This window comes from Erpetoichthys calabaricus, chromosome 10 (genome assembly GCF_900747795.2).
Source record: "Erpetoichthys calabaricus chromosome 10, fErpCal1.3, whole genome shotgun sequence".
NCBI lineage: Eukaryota > Metazoa > Chordata > Cladistia > Polypteriformes > Polypteridae > Erpetoichthys > Erpetoichthys calabaricus.
In genome coordinates this window covers 165,783,160-165,807,912 of record NC_041403.2, presented here as the reverse complement: position 1 = coordinate 165,807,912, position 24,753 = coordinate 165,783,160, and the positions used below count along the sequence as shown (strand labels likewise).

General features: G+C 44.5%; 1 protein-coding gene and 1 long non-coding RNA gene across 2 annotated transcripts in view; both read left to right on the top strand.

Annotated features, from left to right (window-relative positions):
* The window catches only part of LOC127529313 (uncharacterized), a 232,405-nt gene that overhangs the window by 195,789 nt on the left and 11,863 nt on the right, over nt 1-24,753 (top strand). The gene's annotated exons all lie outside the window — the stretch shown is intronic.
* Nucleotides 325-12,350, top strand: tcf15 (transcription factor 15). Its single transcript, XM_051932417.1, has 2 exons — nt 325-1,116; nt 11,952-12,350. The coding sequence occupies exons 1-2, from the start codon at nt 634-636 to the stop codon at nt 12,006-12,008; spliced, it is 540 nt and encodes a 179-aa protein (XP_051788377.1). The 5' UTR covers nt 325-633; the 3' UTR covers nt 12,009-12,350.

The following is a 24,753-nucleotide window of genomic DNA, read 5'->3' as shown; positions in this document are numbered from 1 at the left end:
AATCACTCAGGCTCCATAATTAACCATAAAGAGATGGTACTTCGTATTTCAGACTGTATGTGTGAAGCACATTCATCCAAAGTTCTGTCCAGCATTATAAACACCAACTAAAACACGACATGTGCGAAGTGCTCCATGGGTTCCTGATATCAACGGGACTCCTGCTGCCTACAACCCCTCAGGCTCAGCTTGTGCTCTTCTTCGTGTCCTGTCAGGGCGCCATCCCTAAAGTGTCACGGAGCCTGCTTAACTCCGCCGGCCTGGGCAGCACTGCCAAGTCACGGAGGGTTCTTGGCTGGTTGTGAGGCGCTATAGGATTGACCCCCTTGAAGCCCCGCCCCTCGCTCTATAAGGACGGGTTACGGCCATTCTCTCCCACTGGCTGTGCTGTTTAATCGCCTGCTGGACTGCCGCTGAGGCGCGACCTGCTGCTGCTGTGGTGGAATTGTGCGGGTGCGGAACTCCGAGGAGCTGCTGGATGCGACGCTCAAGTTCTCCTGGCGAATCCAAACCTCATAAAACGAATCTGCATGTGCTGAAAGCGGAGAGAGACAGATACCCGACTACTGATCGCTTTTTCTTCTACTCGGCGATCCGGCTCGAGCCGTGCGGAGGAAGCGCTAACGGCCACCGATGGCTTTTGCGATGCTACGGCCTATGGCGGCTCATCTCATTTACCCCGACCTCAGCATGCTGTCTGAAGACGAAGAGAACCGGAGTGAAAGCGACGGCAGCTCTGATCAGGGCTACGGCTGCTGCGATTCAGAGGACAAGCGGCGGCGCCTCTCCCGGAAGGCGAGCGTTGACGGAGTGCTGGGGAAGCCGCGGCAGGCGGCGAACGCCCGAGAGAGAGACCGGACGCAGAGCGTGAACTCCGCCTTCAGCGCCCTCCGCACTCTCATTCCAACCGAGCCCGTGGACAGAAAGCTCTCCAAGATCGAGACCCTGCGCCTGGCGTCTTCGTATATCGCCCACCTGGCCAACGTGCTGCTACTCGGAGAGAACACCGAAGACGGACAGCCGTGCCTAGCCGCGGTTTACGGGAGCCACGGCGAGCTGGACGGCAAGCAGCCGCGGACCATTTGCACCTTCTGCCTCAGCAACCAGAGGAAAGGGGTAAGTGACGCTCTGGGATGGGGGGAGTGGGTTTGGGGGTCTGTGTACTGTCGTCGGGTTACATGTGAGGGTCACCACGGAGTTCTTACTCCCCTGGAACTGCGCATGGGGGCAATTTCTGGACATTTTTATCAGATAGACACTTCATTGTGGTGAATAAAATCCTTAGAATTTGTAGTCAAAACACTTTTACATTAAGTAACATTTACTAAGATGTAAGGGAACGGAAACTTATTTACATTTCTTACTGCATTACCAGAAGAAAGGAACGACAATCGTTACAAAGTATGAAGCGACTGCTAAATAGTAACGGAAATAAGAAAAGACGCGAATGAAATGCGATCGGCCGGCAAGCCAGCAGATGCGTCCTTAAAACTCGCAAGTTCAAAACACGCATGCTTACTGATAGATAAGTCTTGGTGTATACTCATAAAATGAAATGCATTTTAATATAGCGTCCCGTCCTCGAATGTACTGTTTGGATTACTTTACTGGTCGAGGTAAGGCGGTTAAAGCTGATGTGGACGTGCCAACCTGACAATAAAATGAGAGAGAAACTAAATACGTAAGTCTTATAATACTTCATACAATGGCTTATTGAATATCAATCAAGTTTAATTCAAATCTTTCTTTTACACTCAGTGCTGGATTGACCATTAAACAGAGCGAGCACGTGGTTAGGGCATCACTCCATTAATGAAAACAAATTTCATACATAGCTATGATGTATATTAATATTGAGAATACAACAAAATTGGACTCTGATAACTGCCACACGGTCCACCGAGGCTCACGTGATCGTTCTTGCCTTGGTCGTGTCGTCAGTCGCCCACCGAGAGTGAGTGCAGCTCAGGGGGGGCACCAAAATATTTGAAGTGCTTGGGGCCTCCAAAGGTCTTAATGTGACCCAGTCTTCAATATAAAGATGCCAGAGTGTTTCTTCACGGCAATGTCACATATACGGTTCCCCTAAAGAGCCTTCCACGTGAAGGTTCCGTACAGATTTTGTAAACTGGGGTCAAATAAAGGCCTATTTATCCAAAGAAATGTGCGAAACGTCGACTTTAAAGGACACACTCGCTGCAATCACACGAAATGGCCCTCTGTCAGGCAGTGGCGCTACCAACAACCGAATAACACGCGGCTTCTCAGCCTTCATGGTGACGCGACCCGCTCTTTCTTATAACTGTCACACTCGCTACCCTCGGGCGACAGGCCGTTATACGCAACGTGGTAGTACAGAACCAGGACTTCTAAGCGGGTAGTGAAAGAAAGAAAGAAAGAAAGAAAGAATACGACAGCATCACAGTTCTCCAACTCAAAGACCGCGAGTCTTAGTAATAATAAATATTATTATCATGGCAGTCTGCCGGTGGCTGCTGAGGTGTCCTGCCCCGACCCCGGACCACATGAAGGTTTTATACAGTATATGTATACATATATGTATATGTTTATATTGCGATAGATTTTATATAGATATAGATAGATATAGATATATATAGATAGATAGATATAGACATATATATAATAATAATTCATTACATTTATATAGCGCTTTTCTCAGTACTCAAAGCGCTATAGATATATATAGAGAGAGAGACATAGATATTGATATATATATATAGATAGATACAGATATTTTTTGCATAGATTACTATTTGCCGAATGGCAGACCAACCACAAGCGTTACCTGGTAGATAACCACCCACACATTTCAGGTCGGGACTCAGACTACGAATGCAATGAATGTAAATAGATATATAGATAGATAGATGGAGAGAGAGGCAGGCAGAGAGAGAGAGATAAATATACCGGTAGATGGATATGTACGTACAGTATGTATATCATATATCTACATCTCAATATTATCACAAAGCGCAGCTCTACATTGTTATTAGGCTACTAACTGCGCTTTACGTCTCCACTCGGTGAATGGCGCTACACAAACCTTATTATTGGCTGGCAAGCGTCGCTACCACACGGGTGTGGAGTCTCAGGTTCGATGTCAGTGTCGACTTTACAAGACTTACTGCCACACCTCACTTGTTCCTGCTTGCCCTCGAAGTATATTCGGGATAGACGGGGTCTGAAGATGTTGTTGAGATTATTATTATTATTATAAATTTTTGGATGACGTCTTTATTCAAGGCGAACTTACAACACGTCATGTAATTTTCTAACCCAGATCAGGGTCGCGATGGGGTTTGCTGGAGCCTGTCCCAGCTAGCATTGGGAGCAAGGCAGGAACAAACAGAGCGCCAGACCATAACATGACGAACACACACACACGCGCGCAGGTCAATTTAATGTCCCAAATTCGCCTAATTTGCATGTCTTTGGACTATATATTTATTTATTTATTTTTATAGATACTTTATTAATCCCTAGGGGAAATTAACATTTCCCACAAAATTCACATTTTTTTCACACAGGCTATGGGTGGGAATCGGCGCCCACTGAGGTGAGATGCACTTCGTTATTACAGTCGCAGCGCAGACGGGTGAAGTGACTCGCTCAGGGTCACACAGGTGGCGCAGTGGTAGTGCTGCTGCTTTGCAGTAAGGAGACTGTGGAAGATTGTGGGTTCGCTTCCCAGTTCCTCCCTGTGTGGATAGCGCTTTGAGTACCGAGAAAAGCGCTATATAAATGTAATGAATTATTATTATTATTATAATGAGCGGGATGTGAAGTCCAAGCCCTGACCCACCACGCCGCGTCGCCTGCCTATTAAACCCTATGGGGGTTCCAGCGCACCTGCAACCTAGAATAGCAGTACAGAAGTGAAAACGACGGGCGCCACTGGTTTATTAGAGCGATGCCATACTGGTTCTCAATAGAACTGTCCATGTGAATGTTCCAGAAAAAAAGCATTTAAATTCACAGGTTCCCTCAACAATAGCCGATAACAGAACTGTGAAATCCCCAGATATTCCCGATTTTTAAAGGACTCTCACCAGTCATAAGTCCACGCAGACAGGATTTCTCGATCTGTTCGTATCCTGGTAGCCTACCACACATTAAATATTTCTGCTTTGTTCAGAAGAAACGATTTTATTTGCAGAGAGTCCCTCCCAAAGTGAAATATTTCTTCGTCCAGCAAAGAAGCACATAACCCTGTAAAGTCCCTTTATTTTTAAGAGTGAAGTCACATAAAAAACATGAACAGAATATACGTGACGTCTAAACATGCAGGGATAGAAACACTTCCAAATGTTAACCTTTAATTTGAACGTATTTTATTGTGTTATTTTAGGTTTCATTTGCTACCATTTCATTTTAAAATGTAATGACATAAACAGAACATTTTCAAACCTCTCTTCATCCCAGGCCATTTTTAGAACCGCCCGCTAACCTAACACCTAACAAACTGACGTGCAAACACAAACCCAATGTGAGCCACCATTGCTAATGACTGCGCCACACGTAAACTTTGCTGACCTGCGAGCGCCTTGTCAAACGTCACGCGTGATAATCGCCACACGACATTCATTAGGGTCTCCAACTCCGGTCCTGGACGACCACAGTGGCCGCAGGTTTTCATTCTAACCCTTCATTAATGATCTGTTTTTGCTGCTAATTAACTTCATTTGAATTCATTTTCATTGACTTTTTTTAAAAAGAAAAGATTTGTCCCCCTGAATTTCTTCATTGTTCCCCCTTATTAAGAAAAAGGAGTTAGGATGAAACCCTGTAGCCACTGTTGTCTTTCAGGACTGGAGTTGGGGACCCCTAAGGTGTCATATTGTCTGTAAAGATGATCCAGCCGCTTTGGGTGGTCGGGTCCCGCTCCTGGTCGTTGTCCATGTTCCTATTGTGTCGGTATGGATTTTCGTCTCAAATCCCTAAAATCCTTCGAGGTTGAGAATGAGATGTTTGTTTAAAAAAATCGCATACTGGAACCCCCCCCCCCCCCAAAAAAAAGATTAACGAGTTATGGAGGTGCCGGGCGCAGGAATAAAGTGCAGATGATCTCACTGAATGAATTCCTCAACTAAAATTTCAATGACTATACCTGCCGAGAGGAGCGATTTTCCTTATCGGTTCCAATTCCCCCCCAAAGACGCAATTTAGCGGCCCTTCCCTGGTAATAAAGCGCAGGTGCGGTCAAATTTCGAAACCAAACACAGCCGGTGGTCTCCATCTTCTGTACCCAAATAAGAAAGTCGTGCGGAGAAAAATTCAGCGGTGTGGTTTTGCATCACTCAAAAAATGAACTATTGGGGGTGTTCAATGTCTGTGTCAATTTTAAATGATGTTTGCTGTTAATCTTTAGTTAACCTTTGCTATTTACATTGATTTAAATTTGTTAGACTGCCACACTAACGTGCATTTATGCTGAAACAAAGCAATCCGATTATTTCCTTTCAACAGAAGCAGAATCCGTCTCGGGCACTGTTGACGTTGCTCGTTATATGTTAATCTTACTCAAAATTAATCGTTTTCTAATCCTCACAACATGGTATTCCAATTTTTCCTTTAAACAGTTCAAGGAAGTTGACTGAACTTAAAATTATCAAGTCGTGTGTCCGCGACTAGCCCATATTTGGATAAAGCCCCTCCCCTTTTGTCGACGTCACATTCCGAGGGACCTCCGCACCTTTGAGTGCTTGGAAAGAAACGTAAAGACTTTCAGGGAGTTCGTTCTTTTTTGCGAGTGTGCTGATTTATGATTCTTTTTTTGATACAAGCCACCCGCCCTATCACAAGAATGGGTCCTGAACGGACTTTTATTTTTCTTAGGAGAACAAACAACAATTACACACTGTCGTAAAATGTACATACTGCAAACATAACAAGTCGGTTCGTCGGGATTTGAAACGGTTGCTAATATGTGAACAAAATAGAAATCTTTAATGTCTGGTAAGCTGTGCAGGGCCGTGGAGTCGGTGCGCAGAACCATCTTCGACTCAATTCCTGTACCACCAACTCCGACTCCTCCGTTCACTGTGGGAGTTGAAAGCGCACAACACATCACGCATTACGTCACCGCCATCCGGGGTCTTCGGGCTGCGTTTTAGCGCTTAACTTGTTAACGTTCGGACATAAAGGCCGTGGCGACTCTGGTGTGGCATACAAACGCTCAGTAACATTAAACGTAACCTTACAACATTAAACATCAACTTATTTTTATCGAGCGTCTAGAAGAAAAAAAGGGTTTAATCGAATTGTTATATGCGGAATTGGAACCATTTTAACACATATTGTGAATTTCCCATCGGGATTAATAAAGTATCTATCTATCTATCTATCTATCTATCTATCTATCTATCTATCTATCTATCTATCTATCTATCTATCTATCTATCTATCTATCTATCTATCTATCTATCTATCTATCATATTACCATTTACACTTCGTCGAGACGTTTTTACAGATTATAACTCCAGTAACCCAATAATTGCTCTCGACACATCAAGAAAACCGGAGCTTAGTCGATGCTGCACACAATCGTTAAAAGTAAAAAAGAAAAGAAATCGGGAACCAGAATGTTTTACAAATCCGTTATCAGGTATTCATGAATCACCGGTTATGGATGGGTAGACAGACAGAACTTTATTTGTCCCTAGGGGGAGATTTGGCATTTTACAGAAGGTCTTTAAATAAATACATAGATAGATAGAAAATGCACTTTATAACAGATAGATGAAAGGCACTATAAAATATAGATAGATAGATAGATAGATAGATAGATAGATAGATAGAAAAGGCACTATATAACAGATAAACACCTAAATCGATGAAAATCACTATAAATAGATAAGGCACTATAAAACTGATAGATGGATATTTTTAAAAATAAACTGACATGGGGTGGCACGGTGGTGCAGTGGGTAGCGCTGCTGCCTCGCAGTAAGGTGGGTTCGCTTCCCAGGTCCTCCCTGTGTCTGCGTGGGTTTCCTCACACAGTCCAAAGACATGCAGGTTAGATGTATTGGCGATTCTAAATTGTGCTTGATGTGTGTGTGTGTGTGTGTATGGTGCCCTGCCCAGGGTTTGTTTCCTGCCTTGCGCCCTGTGTTGGCAGGGATTGGCTCCAGCAGACCCTGTGTTAGGATTGGATAATGACTGACTGACTTTATTGAAATTGTCACAGGAAAAAAAAAGTAAACCAATCGAAATCCTAATTCCAAACTAAGATTATGGATACGTTCCTTAGGGTGAGCACCCTGTTCTCTATCAATTTAAAAGATAGTTAGATAGATAGAAAAGGCACTATATAACTGACAGACAGATAGATGAAAGACGCTATACAATGTAGATAGCTAGAAAGGGCACCATATAACTGAACGGATAGATAAATGAATGAATACACATGCACACACACACACTGTTTGGTCCAAACACGAACCAGAATGACTAAAGAGCACGAAAATTCAAAAGAAAGTAGAAAACGTCTGACTTTGCAGTCCCTGCGGTTACACAGGCGTATTGCTGTTGGTTTGAAGGACCCCCAGTCGCGCTACTTGACGCGGTTTTGCGGAGTGATTTCTTGGCTAAAAGTCCTCCGTGATATCGCATCACAGACAGAGGATGTGCGGCGTTGCTCATAATTGATCTAAATACACAAAGTTTCTTTTCTGGAACCTTCTTGTGGACAGTTCCTTTAGGAAGCATAACTGCTTCACCCATGACATCGCTCTGAAGATCTGCTCTGGCGCTTTGTACGCTAGAAGATCATCTTTGTCTTTGTTTCCCCAATACATTCCTGCTACGTGTACTTGAAAAACGCAATCAAACCAAAAGGGAACTTCTTTACCTTACGTGGTACTGAGAGGACCGCGAGACGCTTAGCCAACCTTAAGAGATGGAGCCGCCATCCACAATTTGATAAAGCAGTAAAGTAAGTTTAAGAAAAATATGCATCCTCAACTAAAAAGAAAAAAGTCTGGCGGTCGATTTGTTTCAAAACAGTTTTGTTAAACTTGACTTGCATGTATGGAATGTTTTTTGATTTTAATAAAATAAAATATTAAAAAAAAAATGAACATGCATAATTTAAGTTTAATATACGGGGTTTGTTTCCCTTAATTCTACCCAAGGATATTCATTTTTAATTAGATTTGATTAGATGCACTTTATCAATCCCATGGAGAAGTGCAGATAGATAAAGCAGCAGAAACATAAAAAAAACAAGAATACAAACTCACAGGACACATAATACAGCCAATCGATCAATCAATAAAAATAAACTTAACAAGTACATCGGGTGGAAGCACTGAATTACCTGATAGCAGTGGGCAGGGAAGACCCCGAGCGGCGCTACTACTTAGCACACCGCAGTGGAATGAGAGAGAGAGAGAGAGAGAGAAAGAGAGAGAGAGAGAGAGAGAGAGAGACACACACACAGAGAGAGAGACAGAGAGAGAGAGAGACACACACACACACAGAGAGAGAGAGAGAGCACGCGGGAGCGAGCGAGACGAGAGAGAGAGAGAGAGAGAGCACGCGCGAGCGAGAGAGACACGAGAGAGACAGAGAGCGAGCGCCTCCTGCTGGGGATGGCGGGGATGACCTTCGCTGTTTTTATGTTTTCTGAACACAAACTCTTTCATTTTAAAACCACACTCTTAAAAATGCTGCTACTTTAATGGCAATTTACGGTTCTTCATTGAGTTTTATAACTAACAGGTGCTTTCAGGTCCTTCACTTAGATGGGTCTATTGGCACTAAAAGGCCCCCCCATCCCAAACAGCATCGCTCTGAAGAAGCGCCCTGCAGGCTCCTTTATTTTTAGGAGTGGCAGGCAGCAGCCCCACCGCTTGTTATTCTGTTCGTGTCCAGTTTCTGAATGTTGCCAGAGGTTGCTTGTCGCTGTGCTCACTTTGAATGGCGCTATATACGACATTTGGGATATACAGTAGCTATGAAGTCTATGGCTCAATTTTAGAAAGAAACGACCCGCGCCTTCCTATCCACTAAATGTATCGCCATTTCATTCTGGTGAAGGTTCTCCGCTTGTTCCTTAAAAAACTTGCTAATATGTAGGGGAAAAAAACCCTGAAATCTCCTCCCATGTGTGGTAGGCAGGCTGCCTAGCAGGACGCTAACAGAACTCCGCCTGTGCGACTGTATGCACTGAGAGTCTTTTTAAAGTCCCAAATTCTGCTGCCATCTTTTCATGGATATCTGCTGTATGGAGCCTGCTGCAGGTCTAAATTAATAAAGATTCTTTCTGACACATTCACACGGAGGGGTCCTTTGGGCACCAAAAGCAGTTCCCATATGGCACTTTCATCATGAAGAGTGTGTGGTGGACCACCTAGCAGGACCCTGACAGATTAAGTGTCCCGTGTGTGAGTGTGTGCAGTGAGAGTCCTTTTAAAGTCCTGGGCCATCGCTATTTCACTAATCTGGTAACGTCTGTTCCTGGTTATTCTCTGTATGGATCTAAATAAATAAAAGTTCTTTCTGGAACCTCCATGTGAATGTTGTCTTTTAGGAACAAAAAAATGGCTTCCCAGTGGCATCGCTCTGAAGAGCCACTCTGGCGCCGTCATTTTAAAGGGTGGACTCCAGCTCAGTGTCCACAACTGCGTGGCGTTGATTTAACAAAAGACAAAAACACAGACATTCAACTTCATATATAGATGTATAGATGTTTCTTTTCTAATTTGCATTATTGTCTCCTCTTCATCTCCTGTAAAGGCTCAGCTCTTTTTATCTTTCCTCATAACTCATCCTCTGTAGCCCCATAATCAGCCCAGTCGCTCTTCTCTGGACCTTCTCTACTGCTGTTATGTCTTTATGGAGACCCAAACCGCACCCAGTACTCCAGATGAGGCCTCACCAGTGTGTTATAAAGCTGAGCAGAACCTCCTTGGACGTTCTTTCCATAACCTTCCACATTTTAAAATCGTTTGTTCTGTTAGTATCCTGCCCACTGGACACTAAAGACTTCTGTTTGCTCCACATTGTGGGGACCTTTCCAAAGCCCAAAGTGTCAATTTCATATCCGCCCTTTGGCTGAAACGCTAAAAAACTGAGGCCCTGACCCTCTGTGGTCATAAAAGATCCCTGGGCATCCTTCATAAAGGGTAGTGTGTGTCCCGATGTCCTGGCTAAGGGCTCACCATGGCCTTGTCATTCTGGTCCCTGATCACCCCCTGTCTCTAATTGTCTCTCGCTCTCTCTTACCAACTCACCGCCTAAAGCAAAAATGGCTGCCGCCGCATCAGGCAGGTGGGTGCTACACGCTGATAGTGGTGGTGGTAGTGAAGTGACACCCCCATCAATGAGGAGTGAGAAAAATACTGTAGAAATGTAAAGTATTTATAATAATAACAATAGTAACAAAAATAATAACAATAACAGCAATAATAATAATAATAATAATAACAACAAAAATAACAATAATACTGTAATAGCAACCATAATAATAATAATAATAACAACAACAATAATAATAATAACAACCATAATAGCAATAATAATAACAACCATAATAATAATAATAATCATAACAATAACAACAATAATAACAACAATAATAATACCAACAACAACAATAATAATAACAACAACAATAATAATAACAACAAAAATAATAATAACAATAACAACCATAATAACAATAATAATTACAACCATAATAGCAATAATAATAACAACCATAATAATAATAATAATTAATAATAATAATAATAACAACCATAACAATAACAACAATAATAATAATAACAACAATAATAATAATAATAACAACCATAATAGCAATAATAATAACAACTATAATAACAACAACAATAATAATAACCATAACAATAACAACAATAATAACAACAATAAAAATAATAATAATAACAATAATAATAACAATAATAATAACAACCAAATAACAATAATAATAACAACCATAACAATAACAACAATAATAACAACAATAATAATAATAATAACAATAATAACAACAACAACAACAATAATAATAATAATAATAATAACAATAACAACCATAATAGCAATAATAACAATAATAATAACAACCATAATAGCAATAATAATAACAACCATAATAATAATAATAATTAATAATAATAATAATAATAATAACCATAACAATAACAACAATAATAATAATAACAACAATAATAATAATAATAACAACCATAATAGCAATAATAATAACAACTATAATAACAACAATAATAATAACCATAACAATAACAACAATAATAAAAACAATAAAAATAATAATAACAACCATAATAATAACAACCAAATAACAATAATAATAACAACCATAACAATAACAACAATAATAACAACAACAATAATAATAATAATAACAACCATAATAATAACAATAACAACAATAATAACCATAATAGCAATAATAATAACAATAATAACAACCATAATAATAACAACCTTAACAATAACAATAACCACAACAATAATAACAATAATAACAACAATAACAACAACAATAATAACAATAATACCAACAATAATAACAATAATAATTATTATTGTTATTATTATTGTTGTTGTTGTTATTTTTATTATTCATTGTAATAATAATTATTATTATTATGATGCAGAGAACTCTTCACTGAATTAAAGGGTTCTTTGTCAAGCAATGGAACCACACAATCCACTACAGCGCCTGCCTGCCCGCCCGCCCGCCCGCCTGCCCGCTTGCCATTAAAGATTCAGGGTATAAACTCCTGCCACTTTAGTTGGCACCTTTGCTAGAAGATACAAGAAGAACTCAATGGTTGTGGATAGCAATGCTGCCTTTTGTTTTTACAAATAACTGAGTAGTCACTTTTGGGGGGCCATGGCCTGCCCTGTCTGTGTGCCCGCTCGTTTCTAACGCGTTGTCACTCCGCAGGTGAAGGGCAGCAGGGACTGCCTGAAGATGAGGGCGGTGAGGATGAGCCGCAGATAACACGTCTGCCGTCTTCGCCGGTGGGCTTCTCCCTTCCCTTGTGACTCGCGTCGCCTGCAGACGCCGTGCACGGAGAGACCAGGCTGGCAAGCGAAGGCGGACATTTCAAGTAAGACGGATGTGGGACTCGTGTTTTGGGTCTGCTTGTTGAACACACTGAAGGACGTCTGTCCACCGTTTGTGACATGAGTGCCACTTTCACACTTTAATGCAGAGCATCGAGGGGTTGATATTATCTGTTGAATTAGAGGCGCGGTTATTTTTATATTCATTTTTAAAAAAATTTTTTTGTTGTTGTTTTTTTTGTCTTCAGAATTAAAATAAAGTTTTTATTTTTGTTCAGGAGTTGTCTTGCGCCTTTATTATTAGTAGTTTCACTCCAAGGGTTTCCGTTTGAAAAGACGCTTTGTGACGCACACGCACTTGGGGATGTGACACTGGCAGTGCGTCTCCAATCAAATCAACGACTGTGCGCGCTACGCGGGATGTGACATCAGGGCACACGTCACCAGTCACCGTCACCAAGTTAAGTTGCTTATGCACAGACTAGGAATTACATTTTAGACATGCGCAGCGTTGATACGTTTTTGTTAAGATGTATGAAACAATACATTTATGTAAGAAACTGTAGTTCAAGAATTGTGCTAAAAGAAATATGTGACTGAGACGAAAAAAACCTAGAAACACAGACTGGGACAGAAAAACACTGGGGTGGTGACACTGATTTTCAACCTCAAATCCACACACAGTTTTATAAACGAGGCCCTAGGACCGGCTCACTGGCCCACTCGCCTCTTCACCGCCTGATCGCTAACACGCGGTGAGCAGACTGGCACAAAATGGCCGCCGTCGTATCGTTAGTGGGGGATGCGGTGGCTCCCCATTGGCTGTGAGGAGGTTAGAAGAGTCCAGTAGAGCTGATTATTAAACAACTAATACAAAGCTGTGTGCACAAACGTAACACTAACACCATCTACAGGACCACTTACTACTTGTTGGTGCTCTTTCTTCTCAAGGTGTTGGAATGTCTTTGTGCAGTTAGAGTAGTTGAAGTAGAATGGAGAGTCCGCTTGGTGGTCTCCAGTAGAATAAACACACGCACACACACAAACACACACACACACACACACACACACACACACACACGAGGGCCAGTCAATAATTCTGGTTATCTTTTGTTTGGGTGGGCTGTACTGCTTTCACATCAACTCACCCTCATAAAGCACAGAGCGACTTTCATAATCCATAATAAGAGATGAGGGCCTGTAACCTCTAATGGGGGGGGCAGGTTTGGGGGGGCGGTGTGTTACTGTGCCTGTGGAACTTCCACTAGCAAATGTGAGAGACGGAGTGGGAGTGGACTGGGACAAAGGGGGACGGGCATGTGACCCCGGGCAAGTCACATCAAACAAAAGAAGACGCTGCCAATCGTATCTGAAATGTTGTAAGTCGCCTTGGATGAACGAGTCGGCCAAACAAATAAGTAAAAGTAAATGTATCATTAGAAGAGCATTTGGACGTGTCATAGTGAGTGGTTGTGTAGTTTGGGGGCGCCAGTGCACTGCTTTACCCGGGGGGGGGGCTATAATGCTGTATAGAAAGACGGCCCTGTGAAAGGCGCTATATATACAAGATTGATCAGTCTATGGACTCTCAGTCCCTGAGGTTGTCAGTTCAAATCCCACCACTGTGTGACCCCCGAGCAAGTCACGTCACCTGCCGGGGCTCCAACTGGACAGTTGGGGGCCTGTAATGCTGTTAAGACGGCCCTGTGAAAGGCGCTATATATACGAGACCGAGAAGTCTTTGGACTCCAAACCCTGAGGTTGTCGGTTCAAATCCCACCACTGTGTGACCCCCGAGCAAGTCACGTCACCTGCTGGGGCTCCAACTGGACAAAGAAAAGAAGACGCTGCCAATCGTATCTGAAATGTTGTAAGTCGCCTTGGATGAAGGAGTCGGCCAAACAAATAAATAAAAGTAACTGTAACATTAGAAGAGCATATGAACATGTCACTTAAGTGCCACTCTGTAAAGGCCAGAGCCGTCTTGACACGTGGGCACGCTGGGCAGTTGCTAATCTCTGTATGTCGTCACTTGCCGAGTGGTTGTGTAGGTTGGGGGCCTGGAATGCTGTTAAGACATATATACGAGTATATCAAGAAGTCTTTGGACCCTCGACCCCTGAGGTTGTCACTTCAAATCCCACCACTGTGTGACCCCCAAGTGAGTCACGTCACCTGCTGGGGCTCCAACTGGACAAACAAAGCAAACAAAAGAAAACCTCAGCAATTGTATCTGAAAATGCCGTGAAGTCGCCCTGAATAAAAAAGTAAACGTAAATGTGCTGCACAGTGTGGCCGCCGTCCCATCTGGCTCGGACGCGGACTTCCCAGAATCCTGTGCACCTGGCGCAGGCACAACAAAATGGCTCTTTCTCACTCGGCGTTTTGCATTCTCTCCCTCCCTAGTGAGGGCAACGGTGACTCAGTGTAATGAAATGCCGACCCCTCTCAGTGTCCGTGTTCAGTCCGAGGGAAGCAAAGGAAGGAAAATAGAAAAAAGAAAAAGTAAGAAAACCGGGTCAGTAGCGGGATCACCAAGCGAGACCCTCATCAAGCTGGAAGTCCCCTCCGAGTTGGCCAATCCGAACGCCGAGAGACCCCCAGGCACATCTATGACTCGGAGGTGCCAGGCCAGATCATGAGAATTGATATTCTGTTTTTGACAAGTTCAGACCCCCTCTTCGATGTTTGTGCATCCGCAGCCCCCCACCAGGATATGCTTCACTTCCCGGCTGGCAGAGCTGCTCCACCCCATCTCCTGCCCTTTCATGAAGCTGCATGTTTGATGTTTTAAAATAACTAGAAAGGAGCGACACGCTCGCTCCGCACACTCGCCTTCCTGTTTACCAGCCGAGGGTAAAACAAACTCTTTGTAGCTAAAGTGCAGCTGCCATGGCTTCCTGAGACCACCTCCTCGTTCCCCAATCCTCCATCCATGCGCAGCTCACTTTTTAATTGTCTTATTGATGCCAGCGACTTGACCTCCACTCCACCCTGGTCAGCGGTGGTTTAAGCAGCATGGCGCCAACCAGAGCCAGGGACGTTTGGGAAGTGCTGTCATATCCTTGATCGAAGCCCCCCGTTCTACCCAAATGGAAAAAAAAAAATGGCGTTAAGCACTTCATTAGTCGGGCTAATCACCTTATGGCTTAACAAGACAACTGCCACTCAGAGAGGGTCCGAGAATTCAAGTGACAAGAATCGGGAAGCAGCAGCAGCAGCAGGCAATGCCTACTACAAAGACCCCCGAGAAAGCTGTGCAGCCAGGCAGGAGTTGAAGCTGCCAAAAGTGCCGACATCATCAGCAGGGAACACAAAAATCGATGACTTGCACTCCGCGTCCGTCGCCAGAAAAGACCCCAACAGAAAGTCACAGCCGCGTCTCACTGGAGGGGATGCTGTTCTCAATTATGGCCGCAGTGACCAACTCATGTGTCAAACCACCTACTGGTTAGCCTGGTCACACCCTGGGGGGTTCAAGTCCTGGGGCGGGGTTGTACAGAATACACCCCCCCCAAAATAAACAGTTTTTAAAATGGCATGGTGGCCAGGGCAGTCTTAACAGCATTATAGGCCCCCCCCCGGGCAAAGCGATGCACTGGGACCCCTACATACACAACCACTCAGAGGAATAAAAATTGTAAATACATACATAGGTTAGCATGGGGCCCCCCGGGCAACTGCCCAGCGTGCCCACGCATTAAGACGGCCCTGACGGTGGCAGCACTTTGTTCATTTCACTATGGCGTAGCATTCAAGTGCCTCGCACTCAGTCACTCCAAAGGGGGGCATTTGAATATGCGGTGCCCTCCATAGTGTTGGGGACAACGGCAGGTTTGTTCCTTGACATTTCCCCCCCCCCCCAAATCAAACAATGTGATCACAGATAGATAGATAGATGAAAGGCACTATATAATAGATAGATAGATACTTTATTAATCCCAATGGGAAATTCACATACTCCAGCAGCACCTTACTGATACAATAAACAATATTAAAGATTGATAATAATGCAGGTGAAAAACAGACAATAACTTTGTATAATGTTAAATGTTAACGTTTACCCCCCCGGGTGGAATTGAAGAGTCGCATAGTTTGGGGGAGGAACGATCTCCTCAGTCTGTCACTGAAGCTGCTCTTCTGTCTGGAGATGATCCTGTTCAGTGGATGCAGTGGATTCTCCATGATTGACAGGAGTCTGCTCAGCACCCGTCGCTCTGCCACGGATGTCAAACTGTCCAGCTCCATGCCAACAATAGAGCCTGCCTTCCTCACCAGTTTGTCCAGGCGTGAGGCGTCCTTCTTCTTAATGCTGCCTCCCCAGCACACCACCGCGTAGAAGAGGGCGCTCGCCACAACTGTCTGATAGAACATCTGCAGCATCTTATTGCAGATGTTGAAGGACGCCAGCCTTCTAAGGAAGTATAGTCGGCTCTGTCCTCTCTTACACAGAGCATCAGTATTGGCAGTCCAGTCTAATTTATCATCCAGCTGCACTCCCAGATATTTATAGGTCTGCACCCTCTGCACACAGTCACCTCTGATGATCACTGGGTCTATGAGAGGTCTGGGCCTCCTAAAATCCACCACCAACTCCTTGGTTTTGCTGGTGTTCAGGTGTAGGTGGTTTGAGTCGCACCATTTAACAAAGTCCTTGATGAGGTTCCTATACTCCTCCTCCTGTCCACTCCTGATGCAGCCCACGATAGCAGTGTCGTCAGCGAACTTTTGCACGTGGCAGGACTCTGAGTTATATTGGAAGTCCGATGTATATAGGCTGAACAGGACCGGAGAAAGTACAGTCCCTTGTGGTGCTCCTGTGTTGCTGACCACAATGTCAGACGTGCAGTTCCCAAGACGCACATACTGAGGTCTGTCTTTAAGATAGTCCACGATCCATGCCACCAGGTATGAATCTACTCCCATCTCTGTCAGCTTGTCCCTAAGGAGCAGAGGTTGGATTGTGTTGAAGGCGCTAGAGAAGTCTAGAAACATGATTCTTACAGCACCACTGCCTCTGTCCAAGTGAGAGAAGGATCGATGTAGCATGTAGATGATGGCATCCTCCGCTCCCACCTTCTCCTGATATGCAAACTGCAGAGGGTCGAGGGCGTGTTGAACCTGTGGCCTAAGGTGGTGAAGCAGCAGCCTCTCCATGGTCTTCATCACATGTGATGTCAGAGCAACAGGCCGAAAGTCATTCAGCTCACTAGGATGTGTGGAGGGTGCAGTACTCCAAGGTGAGTGTGGGTTAGGGTGGTCAAACCTAAAGTGCCCATTTCAGGAGATTTCCACACATTTCGTTCACACAGCACCCCGTTTCAGGGCACCATAGTGTTGGGGTCACAGGTGTTTGTGATTCCTCAGGTGGGTTTCTTTGCTTCATAAGACACCTCGGCCTGCTTCTTTCTACCCTTGGGGGGTCTGTAGTGGCCATTGTTCAACACGAGTACAATGAAAATCAAAGAAGCTGCTATTTCCATACATCCATGGTGACGTGACACTTCTCCTACACAGTCCCCCCCCCCATTTCAGGGGACCGTAATGTTTGGGACACAGCAGTGGCAGGTCTATTAAAGTCATTGTCACATTTAGGACTTGCAATGACTGCTTGAAGTCTGCGATTCACAGACGTGACCAGGTGCTGAGGGGCTTCTCTGCCAAGCCTCTAATGCAGCCATCTTCAGCTCCTGCTTGTTTCGGGGGGCTTGTCCCCCTTACTTTTTCTCTTCAGCAAATGGAAGGCCTGCTCGGTTGGATTGAAATCGGGTGACTGGCTTGACCATTCTAGAATTTTCCATTTGTTTATTTTTGATAAACTCCTGATCATTATCTTGTTGTGCGATGAATGAGTTTGGAGGCTTTAAGTGGAACTCGAGCAGGTCAGATGTTTCTACACACCTCAGACTTTATTGTGCCGCCAGCAGCTCCATCATCAATGGAGAGAAGTGTGCCAGGACCTGTGGCAGCCATACATGCCCGAGTCATAACACCCCCAGCACCGCCATCTTGAACAGACCTCGGGCAGTTCCTTCTCGTCTCCACACTTTGCTCTCACCATCACTCTGATGAGGGTCATCTTTGTCTCGTCTGTCCACGTGACCTTTACCCAGAATTCTGCAGGCTCTATGAAGTCCTTTTTCACAAACTGTAATCTGGCCGTGCCGTTTTTGAGGTCTCCATCTTGCAGTGTGTTCTCCTCTGTGTTTCTGTTCATGAAGTCTTCTGCTGATAGTCGTCTCTGACACACACACATCGGCCCCCTGAAGACTGTGTCTGGTCTGTTGGACAGGCGTTTGGGGCGTTATCTTTACCATAGTTGAGGATTCTTCTGTCATCAGCATTGGAGGTCTTTCTTGGTCTACCAGCCCCTTGTGTGATTACTGAGTCCACCAGTGTGTTCTTTCTTCTTCATGATATTCCAGACAGTTGATTTCGGTCATCCTAAGGTTTTACCAAAGTCTTATTTGGTTTCATTCTTGCTCTTCAGCCTCATAATGGCTTGACTTTCATTGGCACAGCTCTTGTCCTCATGTTGAACAATGGCCACTACAGACCAGCAGGCAGGCCGAGGTATCTGATGAAGTCATGAAACCTACACACCTGTGACACCAAACATTATTGTGCCCTGAAATGGGGGGTCCATGTACAAAAAGTGTTGTGTGACCGAAATGTCTGCAAATCCTCTTCAATAAAAGTCTGTCACGGGCACTTCAATCACAATGTCTGAATTGTTGGATTTGGGGAAACCAAGGAAAAAAATGTGACTTTGCTCCAAACATAATGGGGGGCACTGCATGTATTAAATCGAGCTCAGATCAGTCCAGAGGAGGCTCCTCGTATCGAGTGTGGCACACAAAGCGGGCGTGTGATTGAGAGGCAGAACAGGGGGGGCACACGTGTTTATGGGCTGGGGAATCACAAAAAAAAGAAAAGAAGAAGCTCCTCCCGTGTAGTTTTGGGCTGATCCCTCACCTTTCTCATGGTCATCCTCAGCCCATGAGGAATGGAGCTCCAGACCGAGGGTGATTGATGGTCATTTTCTATTTCTTCCATTTTCCAATAATGGCACCGACAGTTGTCACCTTCTCACCCAGTTTCTTGCGGGTGATCTCATAGCCCATTCCAGCCTTGTCCCTGACGTCCTCTGACAGCACTTTGGTGTTGCCCAGGATGGTGGAGAAGCTGGAATGGAAGACATTGATTCTGCAGACAGCTGGGCTTTATACACACCACGAGATGAGATCAGGAGTGTCTGGGATGGACTGACTGATTGTAATGCGTGTGCCACTTGGGAGCCAGAATTCAGACTGGGTTTTAGGGGGTCAAATCCTTATTTTTCTCAATGACATGCAAATCAAATTAGAACTTTGATGTCGTGTTTTTACTGGATTTGTGGCTGCTATTGTGTCTCCCTCCATTAAAATGAAACTTCCATAAAAACGAGTGACTGTTGACGTGTCTGTAACATACAAACATGCAAATTCAGCAGGGGGGTCAAATCCTTATCTGTAAGTCTAATCGACAGGTCACCACCTTCTGGCGTCATAATCTATATCACTATATATATAATATATATATATATATAAAATCCAATGTCTGTCTGTCCGCTTTTCGCGAGAGAGATCAGGTTTTTTTCTAGAATTTGCTAGAACATTCCGGTTGATTTTGTTGATTTTTCTCTCATCGTGCTAAGAATCAGAGTTCGCTTGCAGGATCGATATATTCACGCTAATCTGAGAGACAGGCTGCGGGGGCCGAGGGGAGTGGGAAGCGTGTATCTTGCCTCCGCTTAGCTAGCAATACCGTTTTCTTTATTGATTAGGGTTAGGGTTAAGGTTAGGTTTAGGGTTAGGATTTATTATTGTGAATCCGAGAGACAAGCAGCGTGACCGGGGGGGGATGGGGGGATCGGGTTGGGGGGAGGTGCAGGCCCTGCTCACTAATGCGCCCGCCCCAGGGTCCGTTAAGTTAACGAACGAGAGAAATACTTTACAGATTTAGATTGTTTGTTTTTTTTTCTAGAATTTGCTTGAACATTCCGGTTGATTCTGCGACTTCTCTCATCACGCTAAGGATCAGAGTTCGCTTGCAGGAGCGAGACATTCGCGCTGATCTGAGAGAGAAGCTGCAGGCCAAGGGGAGGGGGAAGCGTGACGTCAGGACTGGCGAGGTGGGCAGCACCCTCCGCACCGTCTTATGCTGGCAGAGCCGTGTTGGATGGCTAGTCTTATATATAAACGTCTAAGTGTGGAAGTCTGTCTGTCCGGCTGGTCCAGAAGTGAGAGGTGGAGTCGGGGCTCCGAGAAAAGAGAAAACTCGCTTAGCCATTAATAACACAAGCAAGGCGAGCACATCAGCCAAATGAAACTTCAGAAGAAAGACAAAGTCGCTTAGCCGCTAACATCGGGAACACGGTGTCCCTTTTACTATTCCTTCTGCCGCTAATACACGAGCGAGGAGGGAGATGCCCAGAGGAGTTCTTTTCAGTTACCTGACTGACATCTCAACATTTCAATTTATTTTCCTGACAATTTCAATAGTTTCTAGGACGCCAGGCTTTTTACAGCTCAGCCTTACACAGTTAGTGTATATTGTGGGGACCAGCCCGGACACAGACAGGTAGACATCGTTTGAATCACCACACACGTTTATTTACAACTATGCCACACACTGCCCAGTGCCGCAGCACCAATCACCCCAAAGTCCTGGCTTCTCCAAATGCCTCCTTCTCTCTTCTAACCGCCTCCGCGCCTCTCCTCCGAGCCTTCTGCTGGAAGCACTCCGGGTGTCCCTGGTTTTCTTCCCCTGGCGGTGACCATGGGCCCTTCCAAGCTCTGTTCCCGTGGTCCTGTGGCAGCTGTCCTCTCGTGGTCTGGAGGAGGTGTAGTCCCTCTTCAGGTCCTACCGGGCATCCCAGCTAGGTACCACCCCCAGCTGCTCGCCACAATATATATATATATATATATATATATATATATATATATATATATCCATCCATCCATCCATTTTCCAACCAGCTGAATCCGAACACAGGGTCACGGGGGTCTGCTGGAGCCAATCCCAGCCAACACAGGGCACAAGGCAGGAACCAATCCTGGGCAGGGTGCCAACCCACCGCAGGACACACACAAACACACCCACACACCAAGCACACCCTAGGGACAATTTAGAATTGCCAATCCACCTAACCTGCATGTCTTTGGACTGTGGGAGGAAACCGGAGCACCCGGAGGAAACCCACGCAGACACGGGGAGAACATGCAAACTCCACGCAGGGAGGACCCGGGAAGTGAACCCGGGTCCCCAGGTCTCCCAACTGCGAGGCAGCAGCGCTACCCACTGCGCCACCGTGCCGCCCTCTCTCTCTCTCTCTCTCTCTCTCTCTCTCTCTCTCTCTCTCTCTCTCTCTCTCTCTCTCTCTCTCTCTCTCTCTATATATATATATATATATATATATATATATATATATATATATATATCTATATCTATATCTATATATCTATATCTATACTAATAAAAGGCAAAGCCCTCACTGACTCACTGACTGACTGACTGACTCATCACTAATTCTCCAACTTCCCGTGTAGGTAGAAGGCTGAAATTTGGCAGGCTTATTCCTTAAAGCTTACTTACAAAAGTTAGGCAGGTTTCATTTCGAAATTCAAAGCGTAACGGTCATAACAGGAACCTCTTTTTTGTCCATATACTGTAATGGAATGCAGGTCGCTGGCCGTGGGAGGTGGAGTTGCGTATTGCGTCATCACGCCACCCACGTAATCACGTGAACTGACTGTGAACACAGTACGTACAAAACAAGGAAGAGGCCGTGGACATCGCAACATCACACAAGAGAGCGGCTCACGTGAACTGACTGAACGCAGCAGGAGTGAAACAAACCACGGTGTAAACTGTAACTTTAAATTAAGTTTATAGAAACGCTCCCGCTGCCATTTGCAATACCATATTCGCAAGATACAAGTTTAATGAGAAGACACGAGGTATAAACGAGACTTTGAAAGACTTTGTAACGGAGTTAAAATTGCTGTAGCGAGAAACTTTTAAGTGCCGGGTCTTAGCTAACATTAAATAAAGCCGTGGACATCGCAACATCACACAAGAGAGCGGCTCACGTGAACTGACTGAACGCAGCATGTCGGAAACAAAGCACTGTGTAAACCTAAAGTTTAAATTAAGTTCATAGACCTACAAAAGGTTGCCATTGATTTGAGGCAACATTGCTTTTCTCCTGTACAACTATACGTTGCATTCTCAAGAGTGTGCTTGCATGGCTTAGTCATATTACAACCGGAGTGCTGAACTGACAACGTGGTATACAAAGAGAACTATAACAATCGTAATATGTATATATATGTGTATATATATGTAGATATGTAAATATATATATGTACATATATGTGTCTGTTTGTGTGTATATATATATATGTATACACATATGTATGTGTATGTATATGTGTGTGTGTATGTATGTGTATATATATGACAGCGACACTCATAACAATGACAACACAATTACATTGACAATCATGTTACGTTATTTTTAAAATGTTTCCTTTTCTTTTATATAACCTCTTTAACACACTACTTCTCTGCTGCGAAGTGCGGGTATTTTGTTAGTATATATATAAAATCCAACGTCTGTCTGTCTGCTTTTCACGAGCAAACTACTTAACGGATTGAGATTGGGTTTTTTTTTTCTAGAATTTGCTTGAACATTCTGGTTGATTCTGTGGCTTCTCTCATCGCACTAAGACTCATACTTCGCTTGAGCTACTGATTTATTCACTCAAATCCGAGAGAGACGGGGCGGGCGGGGGGGGGGGGGGGGTGGAGGCGGGACCTCAGGAGCAGGGAGCTGGGCGGGGCCCTCCTCACTCATGCGTCAGCCTCCGTTTGAGTCGGTCTACCTTGCGCCACGTGTTGGAGTGCACCTCGCCTCCGCTTAGCTAGCGATACCTGTTTGTTCGGCAGACATTACCATCTACAGATTGTTAAGGAGTGACGTTTGACGTTTTTGAGAGGGAGATCAGAGCTCTGTGTGTTTGAGAGGGCAGAGATATCACGGCCACCTGGCTCTTCTCCCCCACGTGGGGGACGCTGTCCCATCACAGCTGAACACGATCAGACACTGTGCCAGTGTTTGACGCTGGAGTGCACCTACCTGACGCTTGGCCAGAATTACATTTTTTAAAATGTTTTTATTGATTTTTAAAGTTTCATTACTACGTGGGCAGAGCTACAGGGGACAGCTAGTCAGTAAATATAACTAATACCTTGAATTTCCTATCCTTTTGTAATTATATTTTATTAATATTTTGACACTGCAGGGACTGCACCTAATTTCATGTATCTGTTACAATGACAATAAAGAGATCCTGATTCTGATTGACGCCTTTGGATTCTCCCTTATTTAAAAGTCCATCACTGTAATAAAGGCCGCAGCGACACGGAGAGTTTAAGTCAATTGCACGCGTTTTTTTTTGATGTTTAGGCCACAAATAAAAATGGCAGCAGAAACATCCTGTCCAAAAGTCCAAAGAGATTCGAAAGCGAAGTCTTGACAAGACGCTGGCTGCGCTGGCGCTGGGATGGCAGGTTCACCCCTGCGGGTTTGGGTGCCTCAGGGTGGGAGCTGCGGTTTAACCGAAGTCAGCTTCTCTGCAACCACCCAGCAAGCAAGCAACCAAAAGACTTTTGACATTTTTTGCAACGACGTGGGAAAAGCATCTCAGGCAAGGAAGGAAAAAAAAAAATAATAACATCTGGATCCCAAAACATCCACTGTGCAATAATAAAAATTTAAATCGGTCCCAGAATAACCTCCTTTTTCCCCCCTGGGTAAAGCCTTTCCCAGGGATGCGGTCTTGGCAGCAGGCAGCATGGCAGAAGGACAGCTGTCTCCATGGGATATCGAAGTGGGCAGGTATGGGGGGTCTGGGGGGAAGCGGCTTCAGAGCCGTTCAGCCCTCCCGGGTGACCCTGGCAGCCTTTTTTTTTTGTTTTTACTCTTGCTCGATATTCGCATCGCTTTGAGGTCTTCATAATGGCGAAGTAAAACAGGCCACGTGAAGGCTTCACGGTCACGGAAGGCCATGTCACATTACGTCAAGGCCAGTAATGCGTAATGTGACATCCCCAAGTAGTCGGTGACTCGCCCCTCAAGCCGGTTTGATTTGGACTTTTAGTCGGAGTGGTGGGCTTGTGTGTTCGTGAGGGGCAGCCAATCAGTGCATACAATGCTGAGAGTGCAGCGATGAGGAACAAGAAACACGGGGGCTTTGGGCCCACAAAACAGACAAGACGCTCGTCTGTCTGATCTCTCCATTTTGATGTTTAAAAAACGAACAAGATGCAAAGTGAGGGTCGCAATGAGGTCCTTTGTGGACAATACAGATACCATATACACTCACGTATAAGTCGGGTCTTGAAACCCGAAACATCGATCATAAAATCGGACCCCGACTTGTATGCCCGTTCAAAAATACGACACTTAATTTTTTTTATTTTTACATCTTCTTGCCTCCTCCAATCTCGCACCAGTTTCTCAGACACATTGAATTTTGTTGCAGCAGCTCAGTTACCGATTTCTTTCACCACTTCAACAATGTTTAATTTTAAACCAGCTTCATATTTTCTTCTGATCAAACGCTTCATCATAG

Coding starts and splice junctions, on each gene's coding strand:
- tcf15 (XM_051932417.1), top strand. CDS start 634: ATGGCTTTTGCGATGCTACGGCCTATGGCGGCTCATCTCATTTACCCC. Junction 1,117..11,951: donor TCAGCAACCAGAGGAAAGGG/GTAAGTGACGCT, acceptor GTCACTCCGCAG/GTGAAGGGCAGCAGGGACTG.